General features: G+C 46.5%; 1 protein-coding gene across 1 annotated transcript; it reads left to right on the top strand.

Annotated features, from left to right (window-relative positions):
* The first annotated feature begins 879 nt into the window (after positions 1 to 879).
* On the top strand, positions 880 to 25,263 carry LOC147429490 (Chaperone DnaJ-domain superfamily protein). The gene is made up of 5 exons (XM_086495756.1): positions 880 to 1,194; positions 23,627 to 23,701; positions 23,787 to 23,926; positions 24,204 to 24,341; positions 24,678 to 25,263. The coding sequence occupies exons 1-5, from the start codon at positions 960 to 962 to the stop codon at positions 24,885 to 24,887; spliced, it is 798 nt and encodes a 265-aa protein (XP_086351882.1). The 5' UTR covers positions 880 to 959; the 3' UTR covers positions 24,888 to 25,263.
* Positions 25,264 to 26,143: the final 880 nt, after the last annotated feature.

The following is a 26,143-nucleotide window of genomic DNA, read 5'->3' on the forward strand; positions in this document are numbered from 1 at the left end:
GCAGTAGGTTCTACACATTTCAAAAATAAAAAGTGAATTAGGATCTAGAGAGATCCCTCATGGCAGTCTACTTGTGCATGCGTAGCAAGTCTTCATTTCTTTACGCGAACCGAGAGTGGAAGTGTAGATCCACGTGGTTGATGGATATCCTGAAAGCGCCATGGTTTTGTGCCCATAGGGCGGATGAGGTTATGCAGTTAAAACCGCAGGGAGGTGCAAACCTCTCTCTCTCTCTCTCTCTCTCTCTCTCGCATGTGGATGTTGTCGTGTGTGTGTGTGCGTGCACGCGCTGGGCACTTGCCAATGGACGATTGTTTGTAGCATTTTGTTTGCAGGAGATGGAGCGCAGACAGTGGGGAATCATAGGCGAGAGAAGATGGAGGGAGGGGGGTGGGCAACCATACCTTAGGTTAGAAAGAGGGGGGGGGGGGGCTCAGCACTAAAGGGCACGGGAGAAAAGAGATGGGATCCACGGTGGGGGTCCAAAGGGGGAATCTCGAGGCGGATGGATGGCGGAAAAAAATGGGCGTCGATCGCAGTCTTGGAGACTCGAACCCGCGCGACCACCATGAGAGCCCAATGCTTTAACCGCTACACCCGCGACGGGGAAGTTGACATATGGGCAAACCAAATAATGATAAATAAACTCGGACAGCCCCCCTTGCTTGTCCAAGTTTACCTCGGCATCCTACAGTTGCGCGCATCTCGATCGTCGTGTCTTGACTTCGCTGCTGTGGATCCCATCGCTTGAGCTTCAAAAATTTCCCGTGCCCTTTAGTGCTAAGGGGCGGGGGGGGGGGGGGGGGAGACGAATCTTCCAACAAATAGGATTCGTTAAAAGTCTTGCTAGTGCAGTATGGTATCTTTAAAATCTCGAGCAGTGCCCTCGTCCAAGCGGGCACTGCTTGGACGTCTTGGTTGAACTGAATGGGACACAAAAATTAACGCCTGTTTGAGGAATGCTGAAATCTTTGATGGGGGTTCCCATCCTATCGTCGTCGGGTAGTTTGCTCTTGCAGAAATGGCGATGGCCTCTTCCTGCACCCCTGTTTCCACGGCATGCCGCAAACTTCTACAGAGACGATATGGGGGTCCAACTTCTCTCCTTTCGCTGCATTCAGCGCGCCCGGTTCTTTAGCTTTGCCACAAAGACCTCCTCTTGGAGTGCAGATCAATCACCTTACGATGTTTTAGGTTCGTGCATTATATCCTTGTCTGCGTTAATCGATGCTCATGCTTTTGACTTCTCGATCCCATGCTCCGTAAGAACCAAGAATCTATTAATATTGAGCTACATCGTAAAGGAAGTTCTCAAGAAAAACGAAGAAAAAGGGAGAAAAAGGGCAATAATGACACTGAAAAGAGTAGCTCAGTTAGTTAAAACTGATTTCTGTCGATACATGAGCTTTTGAAAAGGATTTTCAGCTTCATGAAGCCACTTCATCTGAGCCCAGTATCACAAATGGTGAAGGATGCGGATGACAGGGATCTGTTAGGGATTCACGAATCAGTCGGCTGATGGAAGGCACCTTTTACATCTGTGATCATCGCAAGGTGAGTGTTCAGCTAAGCCTATTGATTACTTTTGATGTTCGGCCATATTGATTAGGGATGATAAGAAGAAACAAGAGGAGAAGTTTTTGACGTTGTAGGAACAATTCCAACTGATCTAGCCGACACTGATGGGGTCCCAATCAACTGTCTCAAGGGTCCCCACCCCATTACCGGAGTGGTACTTGTTTTCCATCGGATGATGAGAATGTATAACAAGTCATCTACCTCAAATTTCGATGCGTGTACCTCCTCAACTCTAAATGACATTATTGGCACATGAAATTTTCAAAAGAAGCACCTTTGGGGCTGATTTGATGTAGCAATGTGATCCGATTTGGCGTGTGTTGCATATGGCCACCATGATGAAGATTTGGGTTGACTTGCACACCCCATCTGATCGATGTCGCGATATTTATGCTGTAAGCGAGTTGGGACAGCACCGGACTGCTTGTTGTGGGAAAAGACAAAGAGAGAAGGTGGACGCGTAACACAAGAAACAAGAGAAAATTGCTCATTGTAAACAAGCTTTAGTAACAATTAGCAAATTTGAAGTCGTATACAACGAAACAATCAACCAAGTAATGATAACTTCTGACATATCCCTGACCAAGAGTGGGATGACACTAATATAGAGAGAGAACACGAGGAAGGGTGTACAGCTCCTCTTTCCCTGTACCTTGCTCTTCTCCCTTGCCACTCTTGCCCTACAAGTTTCCATTACCCAAGATCGATGATATACTGGACATGTTAGAGAGAGAGAGAGAGAGAGAGAGAGAGAGAGAGAGAGAGAGAGCAAACGCAAAGTATGGTGAAGAGGGGGCTGCTACCATGAGCAGAAGACCCTGTCTACAATTAGATGATCTCGGTGAGATATGGAAGTCGGTACCTCCGGCCCTATATATAGGTGCCCAAGGGGAGGTAGGGCTATGCCTGTACAAATCTCCATGACCCTACAAGAAATGATTTATGGAATTATATGTGGGCGCCCATACAAAAGTGGGTGGCCGGCCCCAAACTCGGGTAGCCGGACCAGGTACAACCTAGACTATGGGTGGCCAGTCTGGAGACATACTAGCCGTACAAGTTTGCCCTAGACCTGTGTGAAGCAGCAGAGTGGTGTAAGTCTAACAGTTACAGGACATGTTACAGGGTTCTACATGCTTTAGCAGAATCGACCAGAAAAGTGGCTCTCATCAGATTAAGATCGCTCTTGGAGATGTATACAAGACCGCATTCAGGACTCCTTCATATTGTACGAGTATTTGGTGATGCCTTTCGGTCGCACAAATGCTTCGACAATGTTCAATAGGACGATGAACAAGATTTTTAACGAGTACCGGTGATTTGTAGTCACGTTTTTGACGACATCATCGTATTTTCCAAGAGTGATGCAGAGCACATACACCATCTATTATAGGTTTTTCAGGCATTATGGCAACATAGATTGGTGGCCAATGGGAAGAAGAGCGAGTTTTTCTTGCCAAAGATACACTTTTTTGGGACATATCGTCTCCTCAGTGGGTATAAAAATAGGCCTTGCCAAAGCCGAAATTTCAGAGATTGGCTAGATTTGAAGAATGTACATGAAGTTCGTAGCTTTTTGGGCTTGTGCTCGTACTACAGGGGTTTCATTCAAAAGTTTGCAGAGATTGCTTCTTCCCTATATACTTTGACTTAGAAAGGAGTTCCCTTTTGCTTGGGGACCATTGAAAATTGCCGCATTCAAGACTCTTAAGGAAAGATTGACAATTGGTCTTGTGTTGATTCTACCAGATTTGCAATTTGAGGTTTACTATGATGCGGTGGACGCGTCTGGGAGCAGTCTTAATGCAGGAGGGCCATGTTATGAGAGTAGAATGTTCTCGCGAAGAAAGCGGGTTTCACTGATCTACAAGGAGCTGTTGACAATCATACATCTTGAAAGCGCGAAGCAGAAGGTACCGGTAGGTGCGCGTCGCGATGTAGTGCAGGATTGGGGTAAGAAGCAGGAGGCGGAGTGCAGCAGAGAGGAAGCGCTAGGGATCGAAGTAGGAAGAGAGAGAGAGCTCATACGTTTTTGGGGAAACCTCAATAAGTGAGTTTTGGGTTTTCCCACTTTTATTGTAAGTGACTTTAAAAAAATGTGTCCAGGTTCACATTGTCCAGGTTCAATGTGAACCTGGACAAAGTATAAAAATGTACAAAAAGGGTTATTTAGGCCTTTAACCCAACAATGCTGTCACAAACTTAGACACCCCAAGTCTAGAATCTGTTGCAACACAAGAGAGAATCACTTAAAATACTTCACAACTTTAAAATCACAATTCAGTTTGGTTGACAGGGCCCGGCGTGGTTCCGTGCCTAGAGAGATTGGCCCCAAAGACTGGCGCCCCTTTCGGTATCTCTTTTATATTAATCTTTGAGCAAAGTACAACTCCCGTAGGGGTCCTTCGCTCTCAGACTCTGCGTCAAGATGCTCTGAGAAGTGAGGCCCTTAGGGCTCTTTTATTTTTACAAGGGGTGCCCCAAAGGCAGAGCCCCAGAAGCTGTTTATCCCAAAAGCAATAAACTCAAAAGCATCTTGTCCAAAAACTGCAAAAAAAAAGCAGTTAGTGTAGTTTGCGGAAATTCGTACAGCCTGCCACATCAGCAGTTGTCAACGCAAAATGCGAAAATCGGTACTGTCTGCCACGTCAGCATGCCAACGCAAATTCAAGAAATCTGTACTGCTTGCTACTACGTCATCAATTTGTGATATACCCCCTTCTTGAAAGAATTGTAATCGCCCTCGATTACTGCTGCAAAACAGACAGAGGCCATAATCTGATTCAGTAGACACTAAGTACCGACACACTAGACACGATACATCTAGCACTTGTACAAAGATGACAATCACATCACTGCACATGGCATAACAAGACATCACATGACAAATCAATCACAAAAACATTCATTCCAAATCTCAAACCATGATTGTCAGCAACGTATTTAGTAACCTTATCTGATCCATTCCGGACGTCATTGATGTCGGGTTAACTAATCCCATATTGCGATCATGTCTATAGAGATTTTCGACTCAAGCACTGTCGTGTGCGAGTAATCATTCGCCTCAAGCACTGTCGTGTGCGAGAATCTGTGGTCTCAAGCACTGTCGTGTGCGAGAAATCTTTTTCGAGGATCCCAATCCGTCACCAAGTTCATACTGAACAAAGTGGTTTAATAATTCATTCGATTGAATCAGTCGTGATCCATGATTCGTTATCAGGTTCATTTGGGAGCTGTCATTGCTCGACAATCATCATCATCATCATCTCATTCTCAATCCTATTGTCTGTTCACAAATAGAAGGTTCTTCCATATTAGTTTCATTCAAAATTCATCGAGTTCACTTGTTATCTGCACACAACTAGCAAGTTCTTCCAGACAACATTAATCTCATACATAGATCAGAATCATCTTCGGAAATCCCTACTCCATTCACACACTTAGTTCATACTGAACACAATGTTTTAATCATCTAGTCATCTCATCCGTCCAAAAGTCTTGATGCACCTAGATCCCTGTGTAGCTATCTCATCCCGTGGGAACTCTTGATGCGTTCACCACAATATCCAGTTATCTCATTTATATGGGAATCTTGATGCACTGGAATCATTCAACATGCGTCATCATTCATTCATTCAAATTCATCATTCTTATCTCGAATCGAAAGGATATCCGATTCATTCTTGAGTTGTCGTCGCTCTCGATCTCACCATCTCATTCTTGATTTCACCTGCAAAGCATGCAAGGAGATGGCTCACATTGTTGCAAAAGAGTTGTTGTCCAGCTCCATGCTTCCCAATCCATACAAAAGCGAGCTCCTCGCTCCTATTTCCGTTATCTGCCGCAAACAACTAGATTGTCAGTATATAAGTATCTCTTTCAGTGTCCTTTCCAGTATCTGGTTCATCTTCTGGTCAACTGTTCTAGCTCTTCCTGCGAGTGAAGCTTCCGCTTTTTTGCACTCGTCTGTCCTTTCAGCTTTCCACCCCGTCCTGAGAGGAGACTCAATGGCCTCATGCCATCTTGAGTGAATCTCATCAATCGGATAATTTTCCAAGTGTTTCGTAAATCTCGGGTCTCGGGTCTCTGGAGTACTTCATCAATCTTTTCATACCCATGTCAACCTGCAATGGACGCTTGTATTTTTCTCTGGCAAACTTCTCCACCCAAAAAAAAGTTTGCCCAACTCTTCATTCTTTTCTTCAGTTCCCGCACCGGTTTTCAACTTTCCTTTGGCTGCTCGTCGAGAGGTGTTCAGATTCTTCACAAGAACCCATATGTAATCTAGGATTCTTAATGGCTTTATGTCGTGTAAGACAGAGCGATGAAGACGGGAGCGCGCCCGATGCGTGATGTACGAAGGGTGGGAGTTGCTAATAAGTCCGGGGTCATGACACAAAGATTCTTTAATATCAATATCAAATTCCAAAAAGTGCCCAAGTGTCTTGCCTCCTCTTTGATAGGACCGATATGCTTTAAGAAAAGCACACGGGTGATGCTTTGATACCACTGCCACAAACTTGGACACCCCAAGTCTAGAATCTGTTGCGACACGAGCAGGGCTATTCTCGTCCGTCAGACGGAACGAGGCGTCCGGTGGTGTCCGGTCCAGTCAAGGCGTCCAATCCGTCTCATGGCTTTTTTAGTTCGTTTGACTAGTCAACGGTCAATTTGACCATTTTGAGAATTTTTGGTTGCACTTTTTTTTGGGATGTCTTTTGGCATAGGATCCCTCCCACCTAGCCTAGGATCCCCCCCCTCACCTCCCACATGCCTTGAGCCTCATCTCTCTCTCTCTCTCTTTCTCATTGGTTTGGACCTTGGTCCTTGAACCTTGGATTCCATTAGGCTCCTTTCTCTCCCTCCCTCTCTCTCTCTCTCTCTCTCTCTCTCTCTCTCATTGCTTTGGTCCTTCACCTTGGATTCCATTAGGCTCCTCTCTCTCTCTCTCTCTCTCTCTCTCTCATATTGCAGAGGAAGCTCTTAGACTCTAGTGTCTCTCATATCTTTTTTGCCCCTACTTCCACTTTTTGCACGATTGAGGCTTAAAAGGCCTACTTTTTTGTATCATCTCGATTATCAAATCTCAACTTAGCTTTTTGACTTATGACATATGTAATGCAAATCGCGGTTCATGCCCATTGTGTCTCATTGTCTTGATTCTCGACTCTTGAGTGTCGGCACTTAGCCCTTGCAAGTTGTCTTCTTGTCCAATGTGATAATCAATTGTCTAATTGTCTGAAGTATAAAATCTAGGCTTGAGAGTTGCATGTTTTTATTTTTGAACATATGTAACCATGTCGTACGACATAAAATTTTCTAGTTTGATGAGTACTGTACATCTTCATACGTGGACAAAACGTACGTAACCGTACGAGACCACCTTGGACACGAGAGAGAATCACTTAAAATACTTCACAACTTTAAAATCACAGTTCAATTTGGTCGACATGGCCCGGCATAGTTCTGTGCCCAGAGAGATTGGCCCCAAAGATTGGCGCCGTGGCTACATTTTCTCCTCGGAGCAGATTTTACAGTGTTTACCGATCACCAGAGTTTGAGATACTTCTTTTCCCAAAAACAACTTTCTAATAAATAGATGAGATGGGCAAACATTTTGTTGCAGTTTCACTTTAAATAGTCCACGTTACGAGAAAGAAGAACTCGGTGGCAGACACATTGTCTCAAAAGCCACAAATATCGACTATTTCAATGATATGCCATTAGAACTTCGAGGATATGATTGATCAATACGCGAGAGATCCAGATTTTGCAAATATCTCTATCACTTACAAAGTGGGGAGACAGTTGCAGGCTATGCCTTGAAGAAAGATTATTCAATGCTGAAGACAATGTTGTGTGTCACACAGGGTTGAAGAACAAGGTCTTGGCAGAGTGCCATAATCACCTTTTGCTGGGCATAGAGGCATCGAAAGCATCTTGAAAGGTGTGGAAAAATATTTCTATTGGCCAAGGCTCAAAAAGGATGTGAACAAGTTTGTTCGCAATTGTTTAGCGTGTTAGAAGGTCAAGTTCGACAGACTTAAGGCACTTGGTCTACTACAAACCTTTACCCACTCCTAACCGACCTTGGGGGAGAGTATAGCAATGGACTTTATTTTTTATCTTCCAAAGACTCAGAGTGGACATGACGGCATGTGGATAGTCATCGACCGGTTAAGTAAATAATGCTCACTTTATTCTGGTAAAGGAGTGGGTAAAAGCCACCCATTTGGCTAAGTTGTTTGTCTCACAGATTCTCAGATTACATGGTATGCCTGGATCTATAGTATTAGGTAGAGATCCCCGCTTTACAAGTTTGTTTTGGAGAGCAATATGGGAGAATATAGACCCATGGCTTAACTTCTCGTCCTCATTTCATCCACAGACAGATTGGTAGTCGGAGATAGCCAATTCAGTGGTTTTAAACTTGTTAAAGTTTTACATCACTGATCAAAAGACTCAATAGGAAAAGTTTTTACCTGTGGTGGATTTTGCTTACAACACAGTTTACACGTCTACGGGGAAGGCACCACGGTAAGATTATCGAAGGTGTTAGAAAGGTTCCACCTATTCTGAGCATTCAAGATAAGATTTTTGAAGCCGATTAGTATACACAAGATCTAGACATTGTTTTTGCCAAGGTATGGAAAGCTTTGGAGAAGTCTCAAGCATGGCATAAGAAGGCAGTAGACAAGCATCGACGTGACTTGCAATTAAAGGAAAATGATTGGGTGCTACTCAAGTTTGAGAAAGCACGATTACGGAAGTGGAAGGGTAAGGAGAGGCTTTTTCCAAAGTTAAGTAGATACTATGGATCCTTCTAGGTACAACAAAAGATAAATAATGTATCCTTCAAACTGAAGTTACAGTATACTCGGGAGATTCACAATGCATTTCATGTGAGTCTATTGAGACCTTTCAAAGGTGAAGTGCGAGTGGACAGGGAGCCAGACGAGCAACCAGAAGCGAACGAGACGAAAGAGATACTCATTCCCGAACAAATCCTGATTCACAAGGAAAGGAAAGTGAAAGGTAAGCTGACAGGACGATATTTGATTAAGTTCAAGAAATATCCGGCTTTTGATGCCAAGTGGATAGAGGAGGAGTACTTAGCAGCAGATACTCCTCAGATACCAGAGCTTTACCTTAAGGCTTTTGGTTTAGTATCGACTTTTCCACCAGTTACCGATGAATCAACAGGTTGAATTTGGTGTGGTGCAAATTGCACAAAAGGGGAGTTACTCCACTTCTTTGTCATAGGTTACCTCGACTAGAATAAAGTCATGATTTCTTTTGAGGTCTCAGGGATACTGTCACAAAGTGATGATGTGGCATGTCCAGTCGGACAAACCCTAGTGGGAAACTGACAGACAAAATGAATGTATAAGCTCCAACTTATGGGGTCTTGTCTGATGGGCCCATGGACACAAAGGAATTAAAATAAGGCTAGGACGCCAAAGAGCGAAGGAGCTGCTAACATGGGAGGTTGTACAAAATTCCGCAAATTACGCTGGCTGGCTGACGTGGCAACCCGTACGGAATTTCCGCAATTTGTGGCATTGTTTACGTAAGGCAGCACTGAAGCTTTTGGGGGCCAATGCTTTTGGAACTTGAAGCTTTTTATGTAATTACTTTTGGAAGGCCCAGAGCCTTAATAAGAATTGCCAGGGCCTCTCTCCCTCAGATTGTCTTGGGAGCACTGAGCAGAGAGAGGACGCAAAAAGAAATACCGAAAGAGGCGCCGGACTTTGGGGCCAATACCTGTGGGCACGGAACTACACCGGGCCGTGTCGTCTCTCTGTTGTGATTAAATTTATTAAGTGGTTCTCAATTTCTCTCACGTGTGTCGTGCCATATTCTCGACTTGGGGTGTCCAAGTATGTTATATTGGTATCAGAGCTCAGTCGATTCTCCTTCTACGGAGAACTCGATCCCTTTTACCGCGACACATGGATTCAGTTGACAAATCTCGCAAGGAGCAAATTGTTGCAGGTGACAATTCTGGTTCGGGTGAAAACAGGAAAGATTCAAATGGATTAGTAATTAGAATCCTTATAGAGATTAAGACTCAGAAGAGTCTGTGTTTGATTGATTGAAACTGTAATACAAGGGCTCCTTATATAGGAGACGAACAGGTACATATGAAAAGGTATGACCCTTCACGAAGAGACACATCCTTTAGGCGAATAGACACATCCATATGAAGAGCCGCAACCATTGATTGAAGGGGCATGACTAGTCGTCGAAGGAGTGTGGCTGATAGTGAAGAGGCATGACTTTAGAGCGAAGGGTTGTGACCATTCAAGAATAGGCGTCCTGTTGGGTTAGTCATGCTTCGCATCTGCATCTGTAATGAACCAAGAAGAAGAGCGTATATAGTAATAACAAGTCATAATCGTGACATTCCCTCCCATTTAAATTAAAACCCCGTGTTAAATGAAAGTCATCCGCTTGTCAAAGAACTCTTGAAGGAGGTTAGGGTACTGTTGTCAAGATCCATCCATTTAACAAGAAATTTTGTTGTGATCTTTCGTCTCGTCTCTTTTTGACGAACATGAAGAATCTTTTCTGGAACAAGAATAATGTGTCATCTTCAATTTCTGGCACATAAGAAGATAAGTCTGGAATAGGCAAATCTCCTTGTATGTATTGTTTGAGTTGGTATTTTTACTTTGTGTTGAAGAACAAAGTTTGTAGGTACAAGAGGAGTGTGTCCATAGGTTACCTGGAATGGAGTCATGCCAGTCACTTCTTCCCATGACACCAATCAAATTTGTATGTAATGTCGAAGCATTTCTTCCAAAATTTGATTCACTCTTTCTGTCTGACCATCAATTTGAGAATGGTATGCTGAGCTGAATAACAAATTTGTACCAAGAGAATTTTTTTTTTTCCGAGAAAAAGATCCTTCTATTAGTTAATGAAAACTGCCCATAGGGCTACAACCTCCTCTGCAAGAGAGGACTACAACAAGCATGATGGGGAGACTCTCCCAATGAAAAAACAGCATATATACAATGAGGCTAAATCAAGAGATGGGAGGAGGGAAGAGCCACACAGGTGGACAGTAGTGCCATCTGAGCATCCCCTGGACTATGGTGTAGAAAGGCCCAGGGCGCCAAAGTCGAAGGAAAGCCTCGCGGCGCTCCCGCATGCGGTCGGAGCTTCCGTGTAGTCCCTCAAGCTGTCCTCTGAGAGTATGGATCAGCTCTAGCCAAAAGTCACGAACAGTCTCTACTGGTGGCACAGGGCAAGCCTCAAAGATGCGAAAACAGCGGGCCCGCCAGATGAACCAAAGTGTCAGGCCACTGATGAGCTCCCAACACTCCTCTCTCTCACTGCACCACTCCTGTGGAGTAAGCTCTGTAGAGCAGGCTGGAGTGAAGGACGTCCCCCCTGCATCACTATCATCCTGCCAGTGGAAGATAGCTCAAACTGAAGTGCCGGGCCCGTGAGGGTGGACCAAGCCGCTGCCCCCCAAGTGTACTGTCGAGCCGTGGAGAGAGCAGGCATCAGTCGAAGAACTTGTAGCCACACCTGCTGGGCCGAGGGACAGTCTCAAAGACAGTGACGCTGACTCTCCACCAAATGGTCACAAGCTGCACATGTGGCCGAGAGACCACTATGCACTAGCCAGTTCCCTACTGTTGTGGCTCTGTGTGCGACGAGCCACTGAAACAAGGTGACTGGCCTCGGCTGTCTGGAGTCCCACAACCTCTCCCAAAAGTCTGCCATGAACTCGATGGTGAGACCCTCCTCCTGCCAATGACGTGCTGCAGCGGGAGGGCCTCTCTTTGTGCTGCTAGTATGTGCCGTCCAAGCCGAACAGTGTACTGAAAGAAGGGGACTCCTGGGTGGTTTGCAGAAGAGAAGGGGTCCCTCCATAGCCACTCACCAGGATCCCACTGTACTCGTGCTAGTGGACAGCACTCCCAAGCCCAAAGCCTCCAGTGGCCGGTCTCAAGAGCTGCTGGGTCAAGGGTCTATGACGCAAGTCCTCCCACAGATGCCCGCAACTCGGATCCTTTGAAAACAGCACTCTGCTACCTGCGGGGCCTCTACTGCAACTCGCTGTAGTCGTCCCCCACCCTGAAGCTCGAAGAACAGGGCTGGGATAGTCTCTGAGCAGGCCCTGACTGAAATGAGAACCTCCAGTCTTGTGAAGGCTCCCATCCACCGGGGTGCTACTGGCTCGAGAGGCATGAGCCACTCAGCTGGAACTGACTCTGAGATGTCCTGACACATGCTCTGCACCCCTCTCATGCCCTGCGGCTGGAAACCCTGTACCTCCTCTGACAAACCTGTGAACTCTAGCCAGTCACCTAGAGAGCGCGCTGGACCTGCTGCCATGGGACCCCAGGAAACATGAGGTCGACTACTAACCAAGTGGCCTCTCTGAGTGCTAACCATGGGGTTCCAGACGAGGGGCTGCCGTAGGCGCTCCTCCATGCACATCGGCTGTCGCTGCTCCAGGCCACGCCGCAGGAGCTCCCAAGAATGAAGCAAACTCATAGCGAAACGGTCCTCAGTCTCCTGCTCAAACCAACTCGGCGCATCTCTGTAAAGATCCATCTGGTCGAAGGTTGCCAAGGGCCTCCTGACTGAGGCACCCTGGCACGAAGCCTTTGCAACAAGAACTCCTTCCAGGGCTCCTCACCGGGAAGAAGTCCTCTGACTATGAACTTCCCTAGAAGGGCTCTGCTCTACTGTGCTATCAATGATCCCAAGCCCTCCGTGAGAACAAGCGTGACCGACCAAGCCACCTTGGCTCGGGCCATCAGAGTGTCACGTCCTGACCAAAGAAAGTTCCCGATCAACCTCTCCACCTGGCTGATACAAGAACTCGAGAAGATCCAGCAGGAGGTGATGTATCACATAGTCGCCAACAGCACCTGGTTGGCAACTACCACTCCACCAGCCAGCGACAGACGTGCTAAGCTCCAATGTAACAGCTTTCTCCTGATGGACAGGAGAAGAGGAGCAATCTGCTTCTCGGGAGACAAGTCCAAACCAACCTGACAACCCAAGTATCGAACTGTAGTCCCTGGGGGAATCCACCTGAAACCCTCTCCTGGCATCCACTCTGGCATAGGAGCACTACCAACCGAGAAAGCCATTGTCTTTCTCCAGTTGCTCAGTGTGCCCGATGCACAACAGAAGGCCTCCAAAGCCTGCTCACATCTGTGAAGATTGGCCTCCTGGCCATCTAAGTACAAGGCTGAGTCATCGGCAAACTCAACGTCCAGTAACTCCTCTCCCCGAATAGGGAGTGCTAAGCCCCAAAGACCAACCTACTGTGATACCAAAAATCTGCTCATCGCCTCCGCATAGAACAGAAAGAGAAAGGGGGCAAGAGGGCAGCCCTGTCTGACCGAGCGTGTGAGCATGAAGCGCGCACCTCTCCCCCCTGCCAAAAGCACTTGATTGTGAGCCTGTCTGTACAAAGCTGACACCCCTTTGATCCAAGCAGCACCCTCTGTCCAGAGAGCCTCTACCCTCTCTCTGAGTGCTGAGTCCAACAAGACCCTCTCTGGGATGCGGAGCATCGTGCTCCCACTCCTCTGCCTGTCTGCCACTGTGAGGATCACTGGTGCATGGTCCGAGAAGGAAGTCCCTGCCAGGATGCCCACTGAACCCCCCAAGTCACTGAAGTGGTCACTAGTGTAGAAGCGATCTATCCGCGATAGATTCACTCCTCCCACTCTGCGGTCCGATCTAGAGAAGGCAAGACTGTCTGGGGGCCTCACAAAACCTGAGTGCTGCCATGCATCCGAGACCCTCAAAGTCATACAAAACCTCTCCCAAGCAGCCAACTCGACTCCATGCATAGTAGCATGGCTGCCACCAATCCTGTCAGAAGGGTCCTCCAACATGTTGAAGTCCCCTCCTATACACCAATGATCGGCCTGCGGCAAAGACTCAACAATCTGTGTGACCAAAACTCTGCACGAGCACTCGCCACATTGGGCGCATAGATGTTCAGGAAGCCCACAAGGCCACCCTGAACCTGCATAGTAATCCACTGAGCCCTGCCTGGCACAATAATTCCTCTTCCTACAATGGCCTGCTGCAATGAGTCCGCAATAGTTATACATACCCCTCCTTGGATGCCTCCAGGTCCAAAAGTAGTTGACCAAAAGGTATCATACCGTCCACGCAAAATTTGACCACAACACCGAATGCGGCTCTCACACAGATGGTGCTCCTGAAGCATAAGGAGATCAATCTCTCCTCCCACAAGGCAATGCTGAAGCTCCTGACTCAATCGGCCCCGCTGTCGTTGAAACTGGGGCCCACCTAGTCCTTGCACGTTCCATGAGACGATCCTCATGGGAGCGAGAGAGAACAGATGTTGCCGTAGCAGCAAGACGGGCTATCTTCGAGGTAGGCTTGGATGGGGAGTAATCCGCATCCGAGCGGCCTCTAGATAGGCGTGACTGTAGTGAGTGCCTAGCCCAAGCCCAAGCAGAGCGAGCCGTACGTAGCGCAACCTCCTTTGTCCAGGAGTCCTCATGAATGTATACATAGCAAGGCAAACACTGCGTATCAGCAAAGAAGTACACCACAATGTGCCTACATCCTGCTGGGTCTGGGGGTGTCACCGCAAACTCGGCCAATGGCCACAAAGTCTGCAGCATATCTGTAACTCCAAGTTCTCCCATGTGGTGAGAGAACTCTAAAACCTGTGTATGCAACCATCCCACCACTGAGTCAAGGGACCACTCTGTCTCGGTCCTACCATAGAGGGGGAAGGAGAAACCAACTGCTGAGTCCAGGGCCTCTGTCCCCCTAGCGGTGAGGAACAAAACATGGACCCTGAAACAGGCTGCCTCATGGTCTGCTGCGGAGTCGCCGAGAAAACGAGTAAACCCGTAGTCGAAGAAGTCCCAGCGGCGTCTGATGTCAATGCTCGTCAGCCCACGAGGGATGGCTGCAAGGGAGGATGTCTGAATCTGCAGAGGGGGCCGCAAGAAGGGCTGACCCTCTCGCGCTAGGCGACTCGTGGCAAAAGTGCTGCCAAGAGATCTCCTAGCCGCCGGAGAGGGACCAGTCGCCTGATCCGACTGAGGAACTGGAGCAGGAGGAGGAGAGGGAGCTGGGGCGAGAGGAGGAGAAGAGGGGCGGGATGGGGCGACAGAGGTAGAGGGGTGGGGTGGAGAGGCGACGGGAGCAGAAGGCGGGGAGGATGAGGCAAAGGGAGGGAACTCTGGGGGGGGGTGCGGCTGTCGAGGGAGAAGCGGAGGTGGAGGCTAGCGTAGGGATCTCCTCCTGCTCAAGAGGACCAAAACGGTTCCCTGTGGGAACCCACTGCTGCTGAGTCGGCACTTGAGGGCCACTCTGAGTGCCAGGCTGTCGCTGTGGCCCCTGGCGTCGGCGGCCACGGGCCTGCTGCCACCCCTTCTCCGTTGGAGCCCCAGGCTCGGAGGGTGGCTCTGCATTTGTACGCTGTGCCACTGGCTGGCTGCGGGCCAGCCCTGGCAGGCTGGGGCTGAGGCTGTGGTGCAGGTCGTGGCCTCCTCCGTGGATAGGCCTTCGCTAGATGGCCCATCTGGTGGCAAATGAAGCATTGGTTCGGGAGGCCCGAGTACTCCACACTCTGTCGAAACCAACCCCCACTCACTCGAGGTAGAAGGATAACCTTCGGGAGTGTGTGGGTATCTCTAACCAAAACTCGAACTGAGGGAATGCCAGCCGCCTTGGCAGCTACTGATGCTGCCGTGCGAGGTGTCTCCAGGACAGTCCCAATGGCGGAACCGATCCTGGAAAGAAGTGGTAGGTACTCCCTCCGTAAACCCGGAAAGCAGACTGAGATGGGGATGTCTGCCTCCTCTACTAGAACATTCGAAGCTGGGTCAAAACCATGTCGCCACTGTCGAAAGTGGGCACGTGAGGCTCGGATGGCCAGTGGACTCATAGCTATGACCTTGGACGCCATCTCGGAGGACTCAAACTCGATTTGATAGTAGCCCCATCTGAGAATCTGGACATCCAAAATCTTTCCCACCTCTGCGAGAAGGCGGGCCTGGAGAAGGTCTCGCAGCTCTCCTCTGCTAGGTCGGGTGCCGAGAATCTTGCAGATGACCGAGGTCGCCTGCAATCGCTCTACCTCGGCGGCAAGGCTTGCTTGCTCTGTAGGCGAGAGAGCAAGTCGAATGGTGGGCTCAGTGGGGTCGGGCGAGGGGGCTTCTGGCGAGTCCCTCTGTGGCGAAGCCGGAGCCTCCATCTGTGTCTACTGCTGTGGCGTAAGAAGAGGACGACGGGAGGATGCTGCAAAAGGGCGCGCCAACACTGCTCCAAGGAGTTGGAACAGCTGCCGAAAGTGCCGAATCTGCTGCAAGGAGCAACCGACGCGGAGGGCCCAAATTGATGGATGAACGGGCCGAGTCGGGGGGGGGGGGGGGGGGCTGAGGGCTGAGGGCGTGCGGTGGCAGCAGGGGCTGAGGCTGAGGGCGTGCGGCGGTTGCAAGGGGCTGAGGGCGGGCGGAATGGCTGGAACAGGGCAGCGCGAGGGGGGGGCAGCGGGGGCAGAGGGCAGGCGAGAGGGGACAGGCAAGCGGGGGGTTGCGGGGGCTGACGGCAGAGCGAGGGAGGGCAGCAGGCAGCACGCGAGGGGGGGGGGGGAGGAGGCGAAGGCGATGGCGCAGCGGGAGAGCACATCAGCAGCGAGCAGCCAATCTACCCTTTGTACCAAGAGATTTGAAGAGAGATGTCCAAAAATGTCTTGTGAATTTTGGATCTCTATCTGAAACAATAGATATTGGCAACCCATGTATTCCAAAAATGTGTTAACAACACAAACAATGTCACAACGTCTGGGGCAGAAGCAACCTTCTTGCAAGGAATAAAATGTGCCATCTCCGATCAATCACTACAAGAATCAGTGTATTTCCTTTTTGGGAACGAGGCAAAGTAGTAATAAAATCCATGCTAATACTTTCCCATCTTTCTTGAGGTGCAGGTAAAGGTTGAAGTAAACCTTGAGGAATTTGTCGAGAAGCCTCCATTGTTTGACAAGAATGACAAGTTTTCACAAACTTGATAACATCTTGCTGCATCTGCGGCCAAAAATATGTTGCTGACAAGTCTATGTCTTGTTGGTGCCAAGGTGAGCAACAAAAGGGACTTCATGATGCTCTTGGGTCAAAATCTTCCGCAATGGTGCATTGTGAGGAACACAAATGCGATCCATATAATAGAGCAAGTCATCAGCAATGGTGTAAGCTGCAAACATATTCGTCTTTGCAGGAGTAGGAGTTAAGGAGTTGAGAGCTTGAAACGTGTCTTCAAAATCTCTATCTGTGAAATATTCATGCTTGAAACAAGCAAGTATTTCTAGTTGCACACTGGAAATGGCAAAGTTGGTAGCGCAAGGCATATGGCTTAAGGCATCTGCAACTGCTTTTGCAAGGCCCGGCACGTATTGAATAATCATATGAAAATTTGCCAAGAACTCAACCTATCGTCCTTGACGAGGATTCATCACTGGTTGAGTAAAAATATATGTTAATGACTAATGATCTGTCTGAACAACAGAATCTGCACCAAGAAGATAATGCTTCCAAGTGCGGTAAGCATGAACAATGGCCAAGAACTCTTTTTCATAAACTGTGTATCTCATTTGAATGGCTGAAAATTTGCGGCTGTCAAAAGCAATGACACGCTCATTCTGCATAAGAACACCTTTAGAAGCACGATCTAAAGCATCCGTCATCACTTGAAAAGGTTGAGTGGGATTTACAGTAGCCAAGACCGGGGTGGTCGTCAAGGCATGCTTAAGAGAGCTTTGAACGACTGTTCTGCTTCATCAGACTATTGAAGCTTATCTTGCTTGGTCAGCTCAGTCAAAGGAGCTGCCATATCTGAGAACTTGTGTCCACAATCATCAATGACCTGTATCTTCTTGGGATCTACTGCAACGCTGCTAGCAGAAATAATATGACCAAGGGCATGGAACTACACTGGGCCATGTCGACTCTATTTAATTGTGATAAAGTTTGTGAGGTGTTTTAAGTGATCCTCTCGTGTGTCGTGCCAGATTTCTGACTTAGGGTGTCCAAGTCTGTTACGAACAGTGACGCTAGGTGTCAAGTGGGTGGTCGCTACCTCTGTGATGCTCTTGTATCCTCTATAAGGAAGCAATGCCCCGTTGGAGCGGCTTCTCCTCCTCTCTGGTTGTAGCCAAACGAGTAGTAGACTCTTGGAGGACGAAAGGACTAAGCTCCACGAGGCAAGAGGTCGCTCGAGCAACGGTGTCCCCCTGTGTGTCCATACTCGCCGTCCAAAGGGTCACAACCTGCTCTTTGAGCTCTTTATCCAACAAAATCCTCTCTAGGATGCGTAGCATGACATTGCCAGTCCTCTGTCTATCTGACAAAGTAAGAATCACTGGTGCATGATTGGAGAAAGTAGTCCCTGCTAAAATGCATACTGAACCTTCAACCACCCATGTCACAAATGTGGTCACTAGCGTAGAAATGATCTAGATTCATGCCCCCTACTCTGCGGTCATACCGAGAGAGAGAGAGAGAGGCTATTTGAGGGCCGTACAAAGCTTGCATGTTGCCATCATATATTCGAAATCCTCAAAATTGTACATAGGTGCTCCCAAGTAGCCAGCTCAGCGTCGTGAACAGTAGCATGGCTGCCTCAAACCCTATACGAGGGGTCCTCTAGCATGTTGAAATCATTTCTTTGCATGAGGCAAGCCTCAAGGAATCCACAATATGTGACCAAAACTTAGCCCGTGCACTCGCATGGTTTGGTGCATAAATGTTCAAGAAGCCCACAAGGCTACCTTAAACCTGCATGGTGACCCACTGGGCCGTGATTGACACTGTGAAGATTAGTGGTGCTAATCCTATAAGTAAGTGCTAATCCTATAATTAAGACTTAAGACTTCATATCTAAAATCAAACTGAGACTCAAGAGACTGAATGTGTGTTTGATTGATTGAACGAATGCTTGAAAACTGAGTACAATAGGCTCCTTATATAGGAGACGAAGAGACACAAATGAAAAGACACGTCTCATGGTGAAGAGACGCGACTTTAGACGTAAAGACACATCCTTTCGGCGAAGAGGTGCAACCATTGGACGAAGAGTCGCACCCGTAGAGTGAAGGGGTGAGATCAGTCGTCGAAGGAGTGTGGCTTTTGGCGAAGAGGCACGCCTCTTGAGCGAAGGGTCGTGAACATCCAAGGGTATGGGTTCTCCTTGGCATGGCACTTTGCGTATCTGCAACTAGGAGTAGATGTAATATTGTAACATAGTCACAATCGTGACATTCCCTCCCATTTAAAATGAGAGCCTCGATTAAAGGAATGACTTTTGATGATATAACTCTGGAAAAGCATTGATTCTTCGAAAATCTTCAGTGTTTGAGTTATCTGAAATCTTTGTCTTGAACTTTTGCTTCTTTTTGCTTTGACTGCTAAATCCCATGTCATTGCATCGTTCAGAGACTTTTTAGAGGAATCTGGCTTAATCAGGTTGACTATAACAAAAGATTGATCTTCAAAATGCTTCGTGTGATGTAAGACTTCTGACTTATAACCTTCCAGTAACTACGAAATATTTGGCGAAGAGGAAATCTTTTCAAGGCATTCTTCGAAAGGGTTAACTTCAACGTTACTTATCACTGGAGAGGATTTTTTATTGAGACTGCAATCATCTTCCAATAATGAATCCCAAAATTCTTCAGAATCATCTTCTGGAACTGCCACTTCATGATTTGTAGTCTCAATCTTTAAAAAACTTTGGCTGATTTTTTAAAGTTTCCACACCATGGACAATTGTGGACATCATTCGTAGAGAAGTTGAGGGTGCTTCCAGTTCATCCTCATCCTCTTCTGATAGTTCAGATAGCTCCTCTAATTCCAGGGATGAGGACCGAAAGAGCAAGAAACGAAGAAACACCTAGAGACACGGTAAGAACAAGAATAAGGCTAAGAAGAGCAGATCCCACCGAAGATCTCGGGAATCTTTTGACAGTCCGAGGAGGATTGATCCTCTTGTGGGAGTTCGGTGTTTTATTCAAAGAGGAAGCACTTCTATAGAGCCAATCAATACCATTTTCTCGAGGAGAAGAGTAAGAAGACCAAAGAAAGGAGGGTGGACATTAGCAAAATTTGATACCTTTTCAGGTTTTTGAAATGCTCACAAGGCCCTTGCTTTTATTCAATAGTTTGACATAGCTTTTTTTGGGGGCGATACTCAGAGCACTCCAAGATTAGAAGAGCATCATCCAATTTGAAAGGAAATGCACGGACATGGTGGTCCACTCTTCTGTTACGTTAAGAAGCATCGACAAAGTGGCTTAAGTTCAAGTGACTTTTTATTTCCTCGTGGCTCACTTAGGAGTACGAACGCAATGTGATTAGCGCTTGGAATCATCTTTGGATGGCCAAGGCAGATACTCCAGATACTTATTGCGAGAGATTTTGGGATGCTTTTCTAAGATCTCCTTTAAGAAGCAAATCGAGCGATTTTGCTGTGGACTTCCCAAAGAGATACAAGATTACTGCTTATTACAGAAGTCCAAGTCCATCTAGCAACTAATGGAACATGCTAAGCAAGGGTCTGCGATGCATTCGGGTAATCTGACCTATCTAACTGACCAACTTTTGACACCCAGGACTAGACAAAATTCGACAAATGATAATAGAAGAAGAGGGAAGTTTCAGAAAAACAAAGATACTCGTCCCCGACTGACAGACGAATAGAAAGCCGAGTACCTCAAAGCAGAGAAGTGCTTTGATTGTGGAGAACAAGGACATTTATCCGCACGGTGCCCCAAAAAGGTACCCCGAGGGCAATCAGATGATAGTATGACTCAGAGTTCTGATGATCGAGACTGACGTGCCAATGGATAGGGGAAGCTAGCGAAGCTACCCATAGGTCCCAGGGCACAAGAAAAGAAACAGGGAATCGATTGATAGATCAAAGAATTCCCAAGACCAATATAAGATTTTATCGAGCAGATCAATATGATCTAGATATGGATATGGCTTTTGCCAAGAAAGGAAAGAGAAAGGTAAAGCGAACAGTGGTTCTTAGTCAAGAACTATCCGGCGTTGAATGCGAAGAGGAGGACCTAGCAGATACTCCTCAGATTTGGAACTTTATCTTGACGCTGTCACGTGACACATCCAGCCCTATGTGTCCGTGGACAAGCTACACCACAACAGGGTTTCAGTCAGTCCAGTCAGTTAGATTAGCAGTGATCTGGCACTTTTGTGAGTCTATTCGTAGACCGTGCATGCCCAGTCACTTAGCATAGATGCATATCCTCCGGTTGCACACAGCATGATCATCGGAATTCCCATCAGAATCCATTAGCATCAGTTAGGGGAATTTTCCAGTGCATTTAGCCTATTTTCCTATTTATTGGTATTTTCACTTATTATTTTTAAGTGACTTTCCAACAGAAGTAGGTAGGACAATTTTGCTAGGTTAATATATAAGCAAACCCAAGTTAGCACTTTCTGGCAGAAGAGGCAACAGGAGCTTCCCGCTCAACAGGCAACTTCTCAGCAATACCCCCTCAGCCACCCAGCGTTTTTGCAGCTTCACCCATCCCTGGCGTTTTTGCATCTACACCCCAGCCCTGGCGTTTCCTTCCACGGCAGGCCTTCGCCATCAACAGCAGCACCCTAGCGACTGCAGGATCACATGGTCGCCAGCAGATCCAGCATGGCCAGCATTTTTCCCAGATCAGCCCTAGCGTTTTGCTAGCGTTTTTGCAGCAGGTCAGCGTTTTTGCTTTCAGCCTTCATCTACATAAGATCCACACAGTTTTCAGCCTAGACATAGAAGCAGATCAGCCCCCAAGTTGGTTGCAGATGTTCCCCCATTTTCAGCCATAAAAACGCAGCCAAAACAGTCATTTTCAGCCACCGAAACAGTCCCAAAATTCAGCGATTAGAAGATCCCAGATTTCAGCCATCAAGTCGTCGTCGTCATCACCGTCGTCGTCATCGGCATAGTCCCATTGCATCAGTCCATTGCATACGCATTGTACACCTTTGTGCAATCAAAGTAGACCACTCTCACCGACGAGAGTGGGGCCTTCGGAGGAGGGTTTTACAACCTCTCGGTGTCGTATCTCTTCTCTCTCCTTCTCTCAGTCTCATTCACTTGCACGCACAATATCCATTCACTTTGTTCGTGATCATAGGACTCTCCATAAGACGGAAAGCTCTCTCTCTCACTAAAAGGAACCTTGAGCAATAAAGATCACTAATCTTGAGAAAATACAACATTCATTCCGCTGCACCTTACAGACGCTTTTGATCTAGCTTCGGCTATTCCAAGAGTTCCCGGAGATTAGCAGGGTTGAATCTGGTGCAGGCAGGACTACATAAGAGGGGAGTTACTCCGCTCCTTTGTCACAGGTTACCCAGATGGAATAAAGTCACTGATTTCCTTTTGGATTTCAGATACTGATGTGCTGACAGTATTTTGCTGTATGACTTTATGAATGACAAACTTGGAAATGGGAATTCCCGAAAATGGATCTGGTTTTTGTGCTCACTCATGTGATTGTGTTTGAGTGCACGTTTGAAAGACGAAATGACTGCAGCATTTCGGTCTTTAGATTCTATGGACATGATCGCAATAAGAATTAGTTCATTTAAAATGAGAGCCTCGATTAAAGGAATGACTTTTGATGATAAAACTCTGGAAAAGCATTGAATCTTCGAAAATCTTCAGTATTTGAGTTATCGGAAATCTTTGTCTTGAACTTTTGCTTCTTGCGAAACCTTTTTGCTTTGACTGCTAAATCCCATGTCATTGCATCGTTCATAGACTTTTTAGAGGAATCTGGCTTAATCAGGTTGACTGTAACAAAAGATTGATCTTCAAAATTGTTCGTGTGATGTAAGACTTCTGACTTAAAACCTTTCAGTAACTGCAAAATATTTGGCGAAGAGGAAATCTTCTCAAGGCATTCTTCGAAAGGGGTAACTTCAACGTTACTTATCATTACAAAGGATTTTTGATTGAGACTGCAATCATCTTTCAATAATGAATCCCAAAATTCTTCAGAATCATCTTCTGGAATTGCCACTTCATGAGTTGCAATTGGCACATCATCATTCAACAAAGTATCAAAGAAAGCATAGTCGTCTTCAGACTCGGAATCTGCAGCTATGTCCGTATCTTTGTCTGGTAGCGAAGTATCATTTGGAAAAACTTCTTGCTTGAAATCATTTTTGTCTTCATCAATTGATTCAGGAGAAGTTAATGAAGTCTCAATAATACTGTGTGCATCCGCATCGGAAATCGTATTCGTTTTATAATCCACTATATCATGCTGTTTGAATTGTACACCTGAGGCTTGAATCACTCGTACCGCATGATAAAGCCTGTGTAAAATCAATTCACGTCCATCTTTGAACAAGTTGATAGATGTCCTCGAAAGCTAATTGCTGGATCATATTGAAATAACCAATGCTGACCAAGAATCATGTTGTAGTAAGATAAAGGCATGACTTCGAAATCTAGTTGATCTGCATAATTTTGAATCTCGACTTGCAACTGTCGACTGTCTCATCACAAGTTAAAATTGATTCATCGGCTAATTCCACATCATATAAGTGAGATGCCTTCTGAGTGGAGCGGAATTGAAAGGAGAAAGGTGATAGAGAGAGAGACAGAGAGAAAATGCTAAGAGGAGGAGGGCGTCAGCCCCTACTACATGATCATGGGAGAGGTGCAGCTCCTTGCGGGGTGCACCTTAGATACATCAGCATAATGAGGAAGGTGCCCTGTAGCTGCCGATATACCTGCATATAGCAGGGTCAAGCAGCTACCAAAATGGCCCCACGACCTAGATAACAATGCAGGAAGAAGGCCCTAAATAGGGCGCTTTGGGCAAGTGGGACAATAGACATAATTTGGTTTTGATATATATATATATTTTTTTCTGTTTTGGGTGGGGAGGTTGTCATTTGCATTTGGACCGGTGGGCAGTTTAGCTTTATTTGTATTGACATTTATATGGTCAATGCAAACTTAACTTAATGTGCTTGCCAACTTTCAGGGGTAGATTGGACTGTAGACGAAGATGGTATTAAAGCTGCTTATCGGCGGTTGGTTAAACTTTTCCACCCTGATGGTATTCATCACTTATATTTCTGCTGACAAAAAGGTTTTTGGCAGTAAATGTTGCTCCATGCATTCTAATGCCTGTTCTTTTCCAGTTTATGATGGAAGTGTAGAGCTAGGTGAAGGGGAGACGCCAGAAACAAGGTTCATAAAAATCCAGGCGGCTTATGAGCTACTTGTAGATAAGAATGAGCGACAGCAGTATGATCACGATAATCGAATCAACCCCTTAAAGGTGTAGTGCTGTTAATCCTTCTGTTTGTTCATGACTCATTCACCAACGCTGGTGTGTTCGAGATCCTTTGATATTATAGATTCATGTATGATTGCCTTCTCTCACGTGTGAACTACCCAATTTACATTTTCCTTGCCTCTTAAATGTTGTTTTTTCTTTCTTTCAAGTTTCTCTGAAGAGTGGCGAGTGTGTTTTCTATTCAAATGGGACCTGATTTGTGTTCTTGTGTTAGCTCTCACATCTTTGGCTGACTGTCAACCTTGCATTGTCTGGACAGGCTTCAAAAGCATGGATGGAATGGATTTTGAAGAAGAAAAAAGCATTTGAGCAAAGGGGGGACATGGCTGTAAGTGCATGGGCCGAGCAACAACAACGCGAGCTCAACCTTAAAGCAAGACGACTATCAAAGCATAAGGTGTTTGCTTGAAGTGATAACTCCTGTTTGTGCATGCCTATTGTGCTCAAAAAGGCTTTCAAAGGTCAATGGTGTGCAGTTGCATGCCTTTCGTAGACACCCTTCCCTTCATTTTCTTCTTTTGTTGGGAATAACTTGAGCGCCATGGGGAATCAAGTGCGGGCTGTATGCACCCACTCAAATACTTCACCACTAGGACACAATCCTATTGACACACTTCACTCGCAAAGGACACACTGTTGCCTGCCTTTTGTAGGCACACTCAAGGCTTCTTAAATGCTTTGGTCTCCTATTACTTCAGGCTAAAGTTTTGTCATCTTAATTGCTTTTCCATAGATGGATCCAGAGGAGGAGAGAAGGATTTTAACGAGAGAGAAGCAAGCATCAGCTATCCAGTTTGAGAGCACATTGAGAAGGCATACTTTAGTTCTAAAGAAAAGGGACCTGATGAGGCGCAAGATGGACAAAAGCTCACAAAAGCAGGTTGTGCAGAGTTTACTGGCTGCGGAGGGGCTTGAGCTTGCTGAGGAGAGTGAGGATGATTAAAGGTATAGGTAAGGGATCAGTTGTATGTAGCATGTAAATATCGGGATGTGATTATTCCTTTTGATAAGATATGTTGCCAGGTCTGCTCCATTTAGTCACGTGGAGTAGGGAGCTGATGCTTAAGATGATCAGCATACCAGTGACATTTCTTGTCAAGTGTAAATTACACCAGTCGGTGAGTTCGCCTTTAGCCATGCGTGAAGATCTTGCAAATGGCCCTGTTATCTTTTAGGAGCCATTGCGAATTGGCATCGGCCGAAGCGATGTACAGCGAGGGCAGATATCCTCATATTTCCACAGTATCTTTTGAGGTCTCTTTCTATTGAAAGTCTCAAATCAGAAACTTTTCAATAAATGTAATGTGGGTTGGTCTCCTCATGCTGCCATCATAGAAACAAAGTACGCAGACCTTTGAATTGATGTATGCTCATGTGATTTGTGTGTGTGCATGCATACTTCGGTTTGTGCTTGCATGTGTGAATAGGTAGTGCCTTTGACTGCGGCACCCCTGGCGAAGAGGTGGGCATCAACACCCTTGTCCACCCTGCATGCTTGTGTGTCTATCAGGGGAGTGCAGAGCACTATTAGCTTTGGGGCATGCCTCCAAACCTTGGGCTCTGCTGTTACCCGCATGGGTTTTATTCGTCTCCATGCACAGCTGTCGTTTGCGATAATGGCTTTCTCTGGTTCGGCTTTGGTTCTTGTTTTTGAAGTTTTTCCTCGTTTCCTCTCGAGGTGGGGTGATGGCGCTCTCCCTATATTCTGTAGCAGATCCCTCCTTCCAGGTATGTTTCCTCACACCAGCAGTCTTGGTCTCTGGTTTACATGGAGGCAAGACTGTAAGCGAACATTAGCCCTATCTGAGCTGGCCTGGATGCTATCATATTTTTCTCTGACTGTGTAGTTCAACTCGAGCCAAAAAGCCCGAACAGTCATTGCAAGCAGCTGAAGTCATCCCTCAAAGCTGTGTAATGAATGTGAAAATAGCTCAAATTTTTTAAATCTCCTGTTTGGAAAAGCATGGAAAGGAACTATGTTGGGTTAGGAAAATGATTTTTTTCCGAATATTGGATAGGGGCATCAGTTTCTGGTGGTGAGGACCTTTCTTTAGGATAGAGCACAGTCTTCATCGACATTAAAGGCCACCTATTTAGGATAGAGCACAGTCTTCAACTAATTGGGCGGCTCTCATTGGTGTCTTTGACGTCGGACATGCAGCTTCTCTAGCTCTGAGAATTGTGCGTTGTATAGCCTAA

This window comes from Adiantum capillus-veneris, chromosome 22, assembly GCF_014529385.1.
Source record: "Adiantum capillus-veneris isolate H3 chromosome 22, ASM1452938v2, whole genome shotgun sequence".
Classification (NCBI taxonomy): domain Eukaryota; kingdom Viridiplantae; phylum Streptophyta; class Polypodiopsida; order Polypodiales; family Pteridaceae; genus Adiantum; species Adiantum capillus-veneris.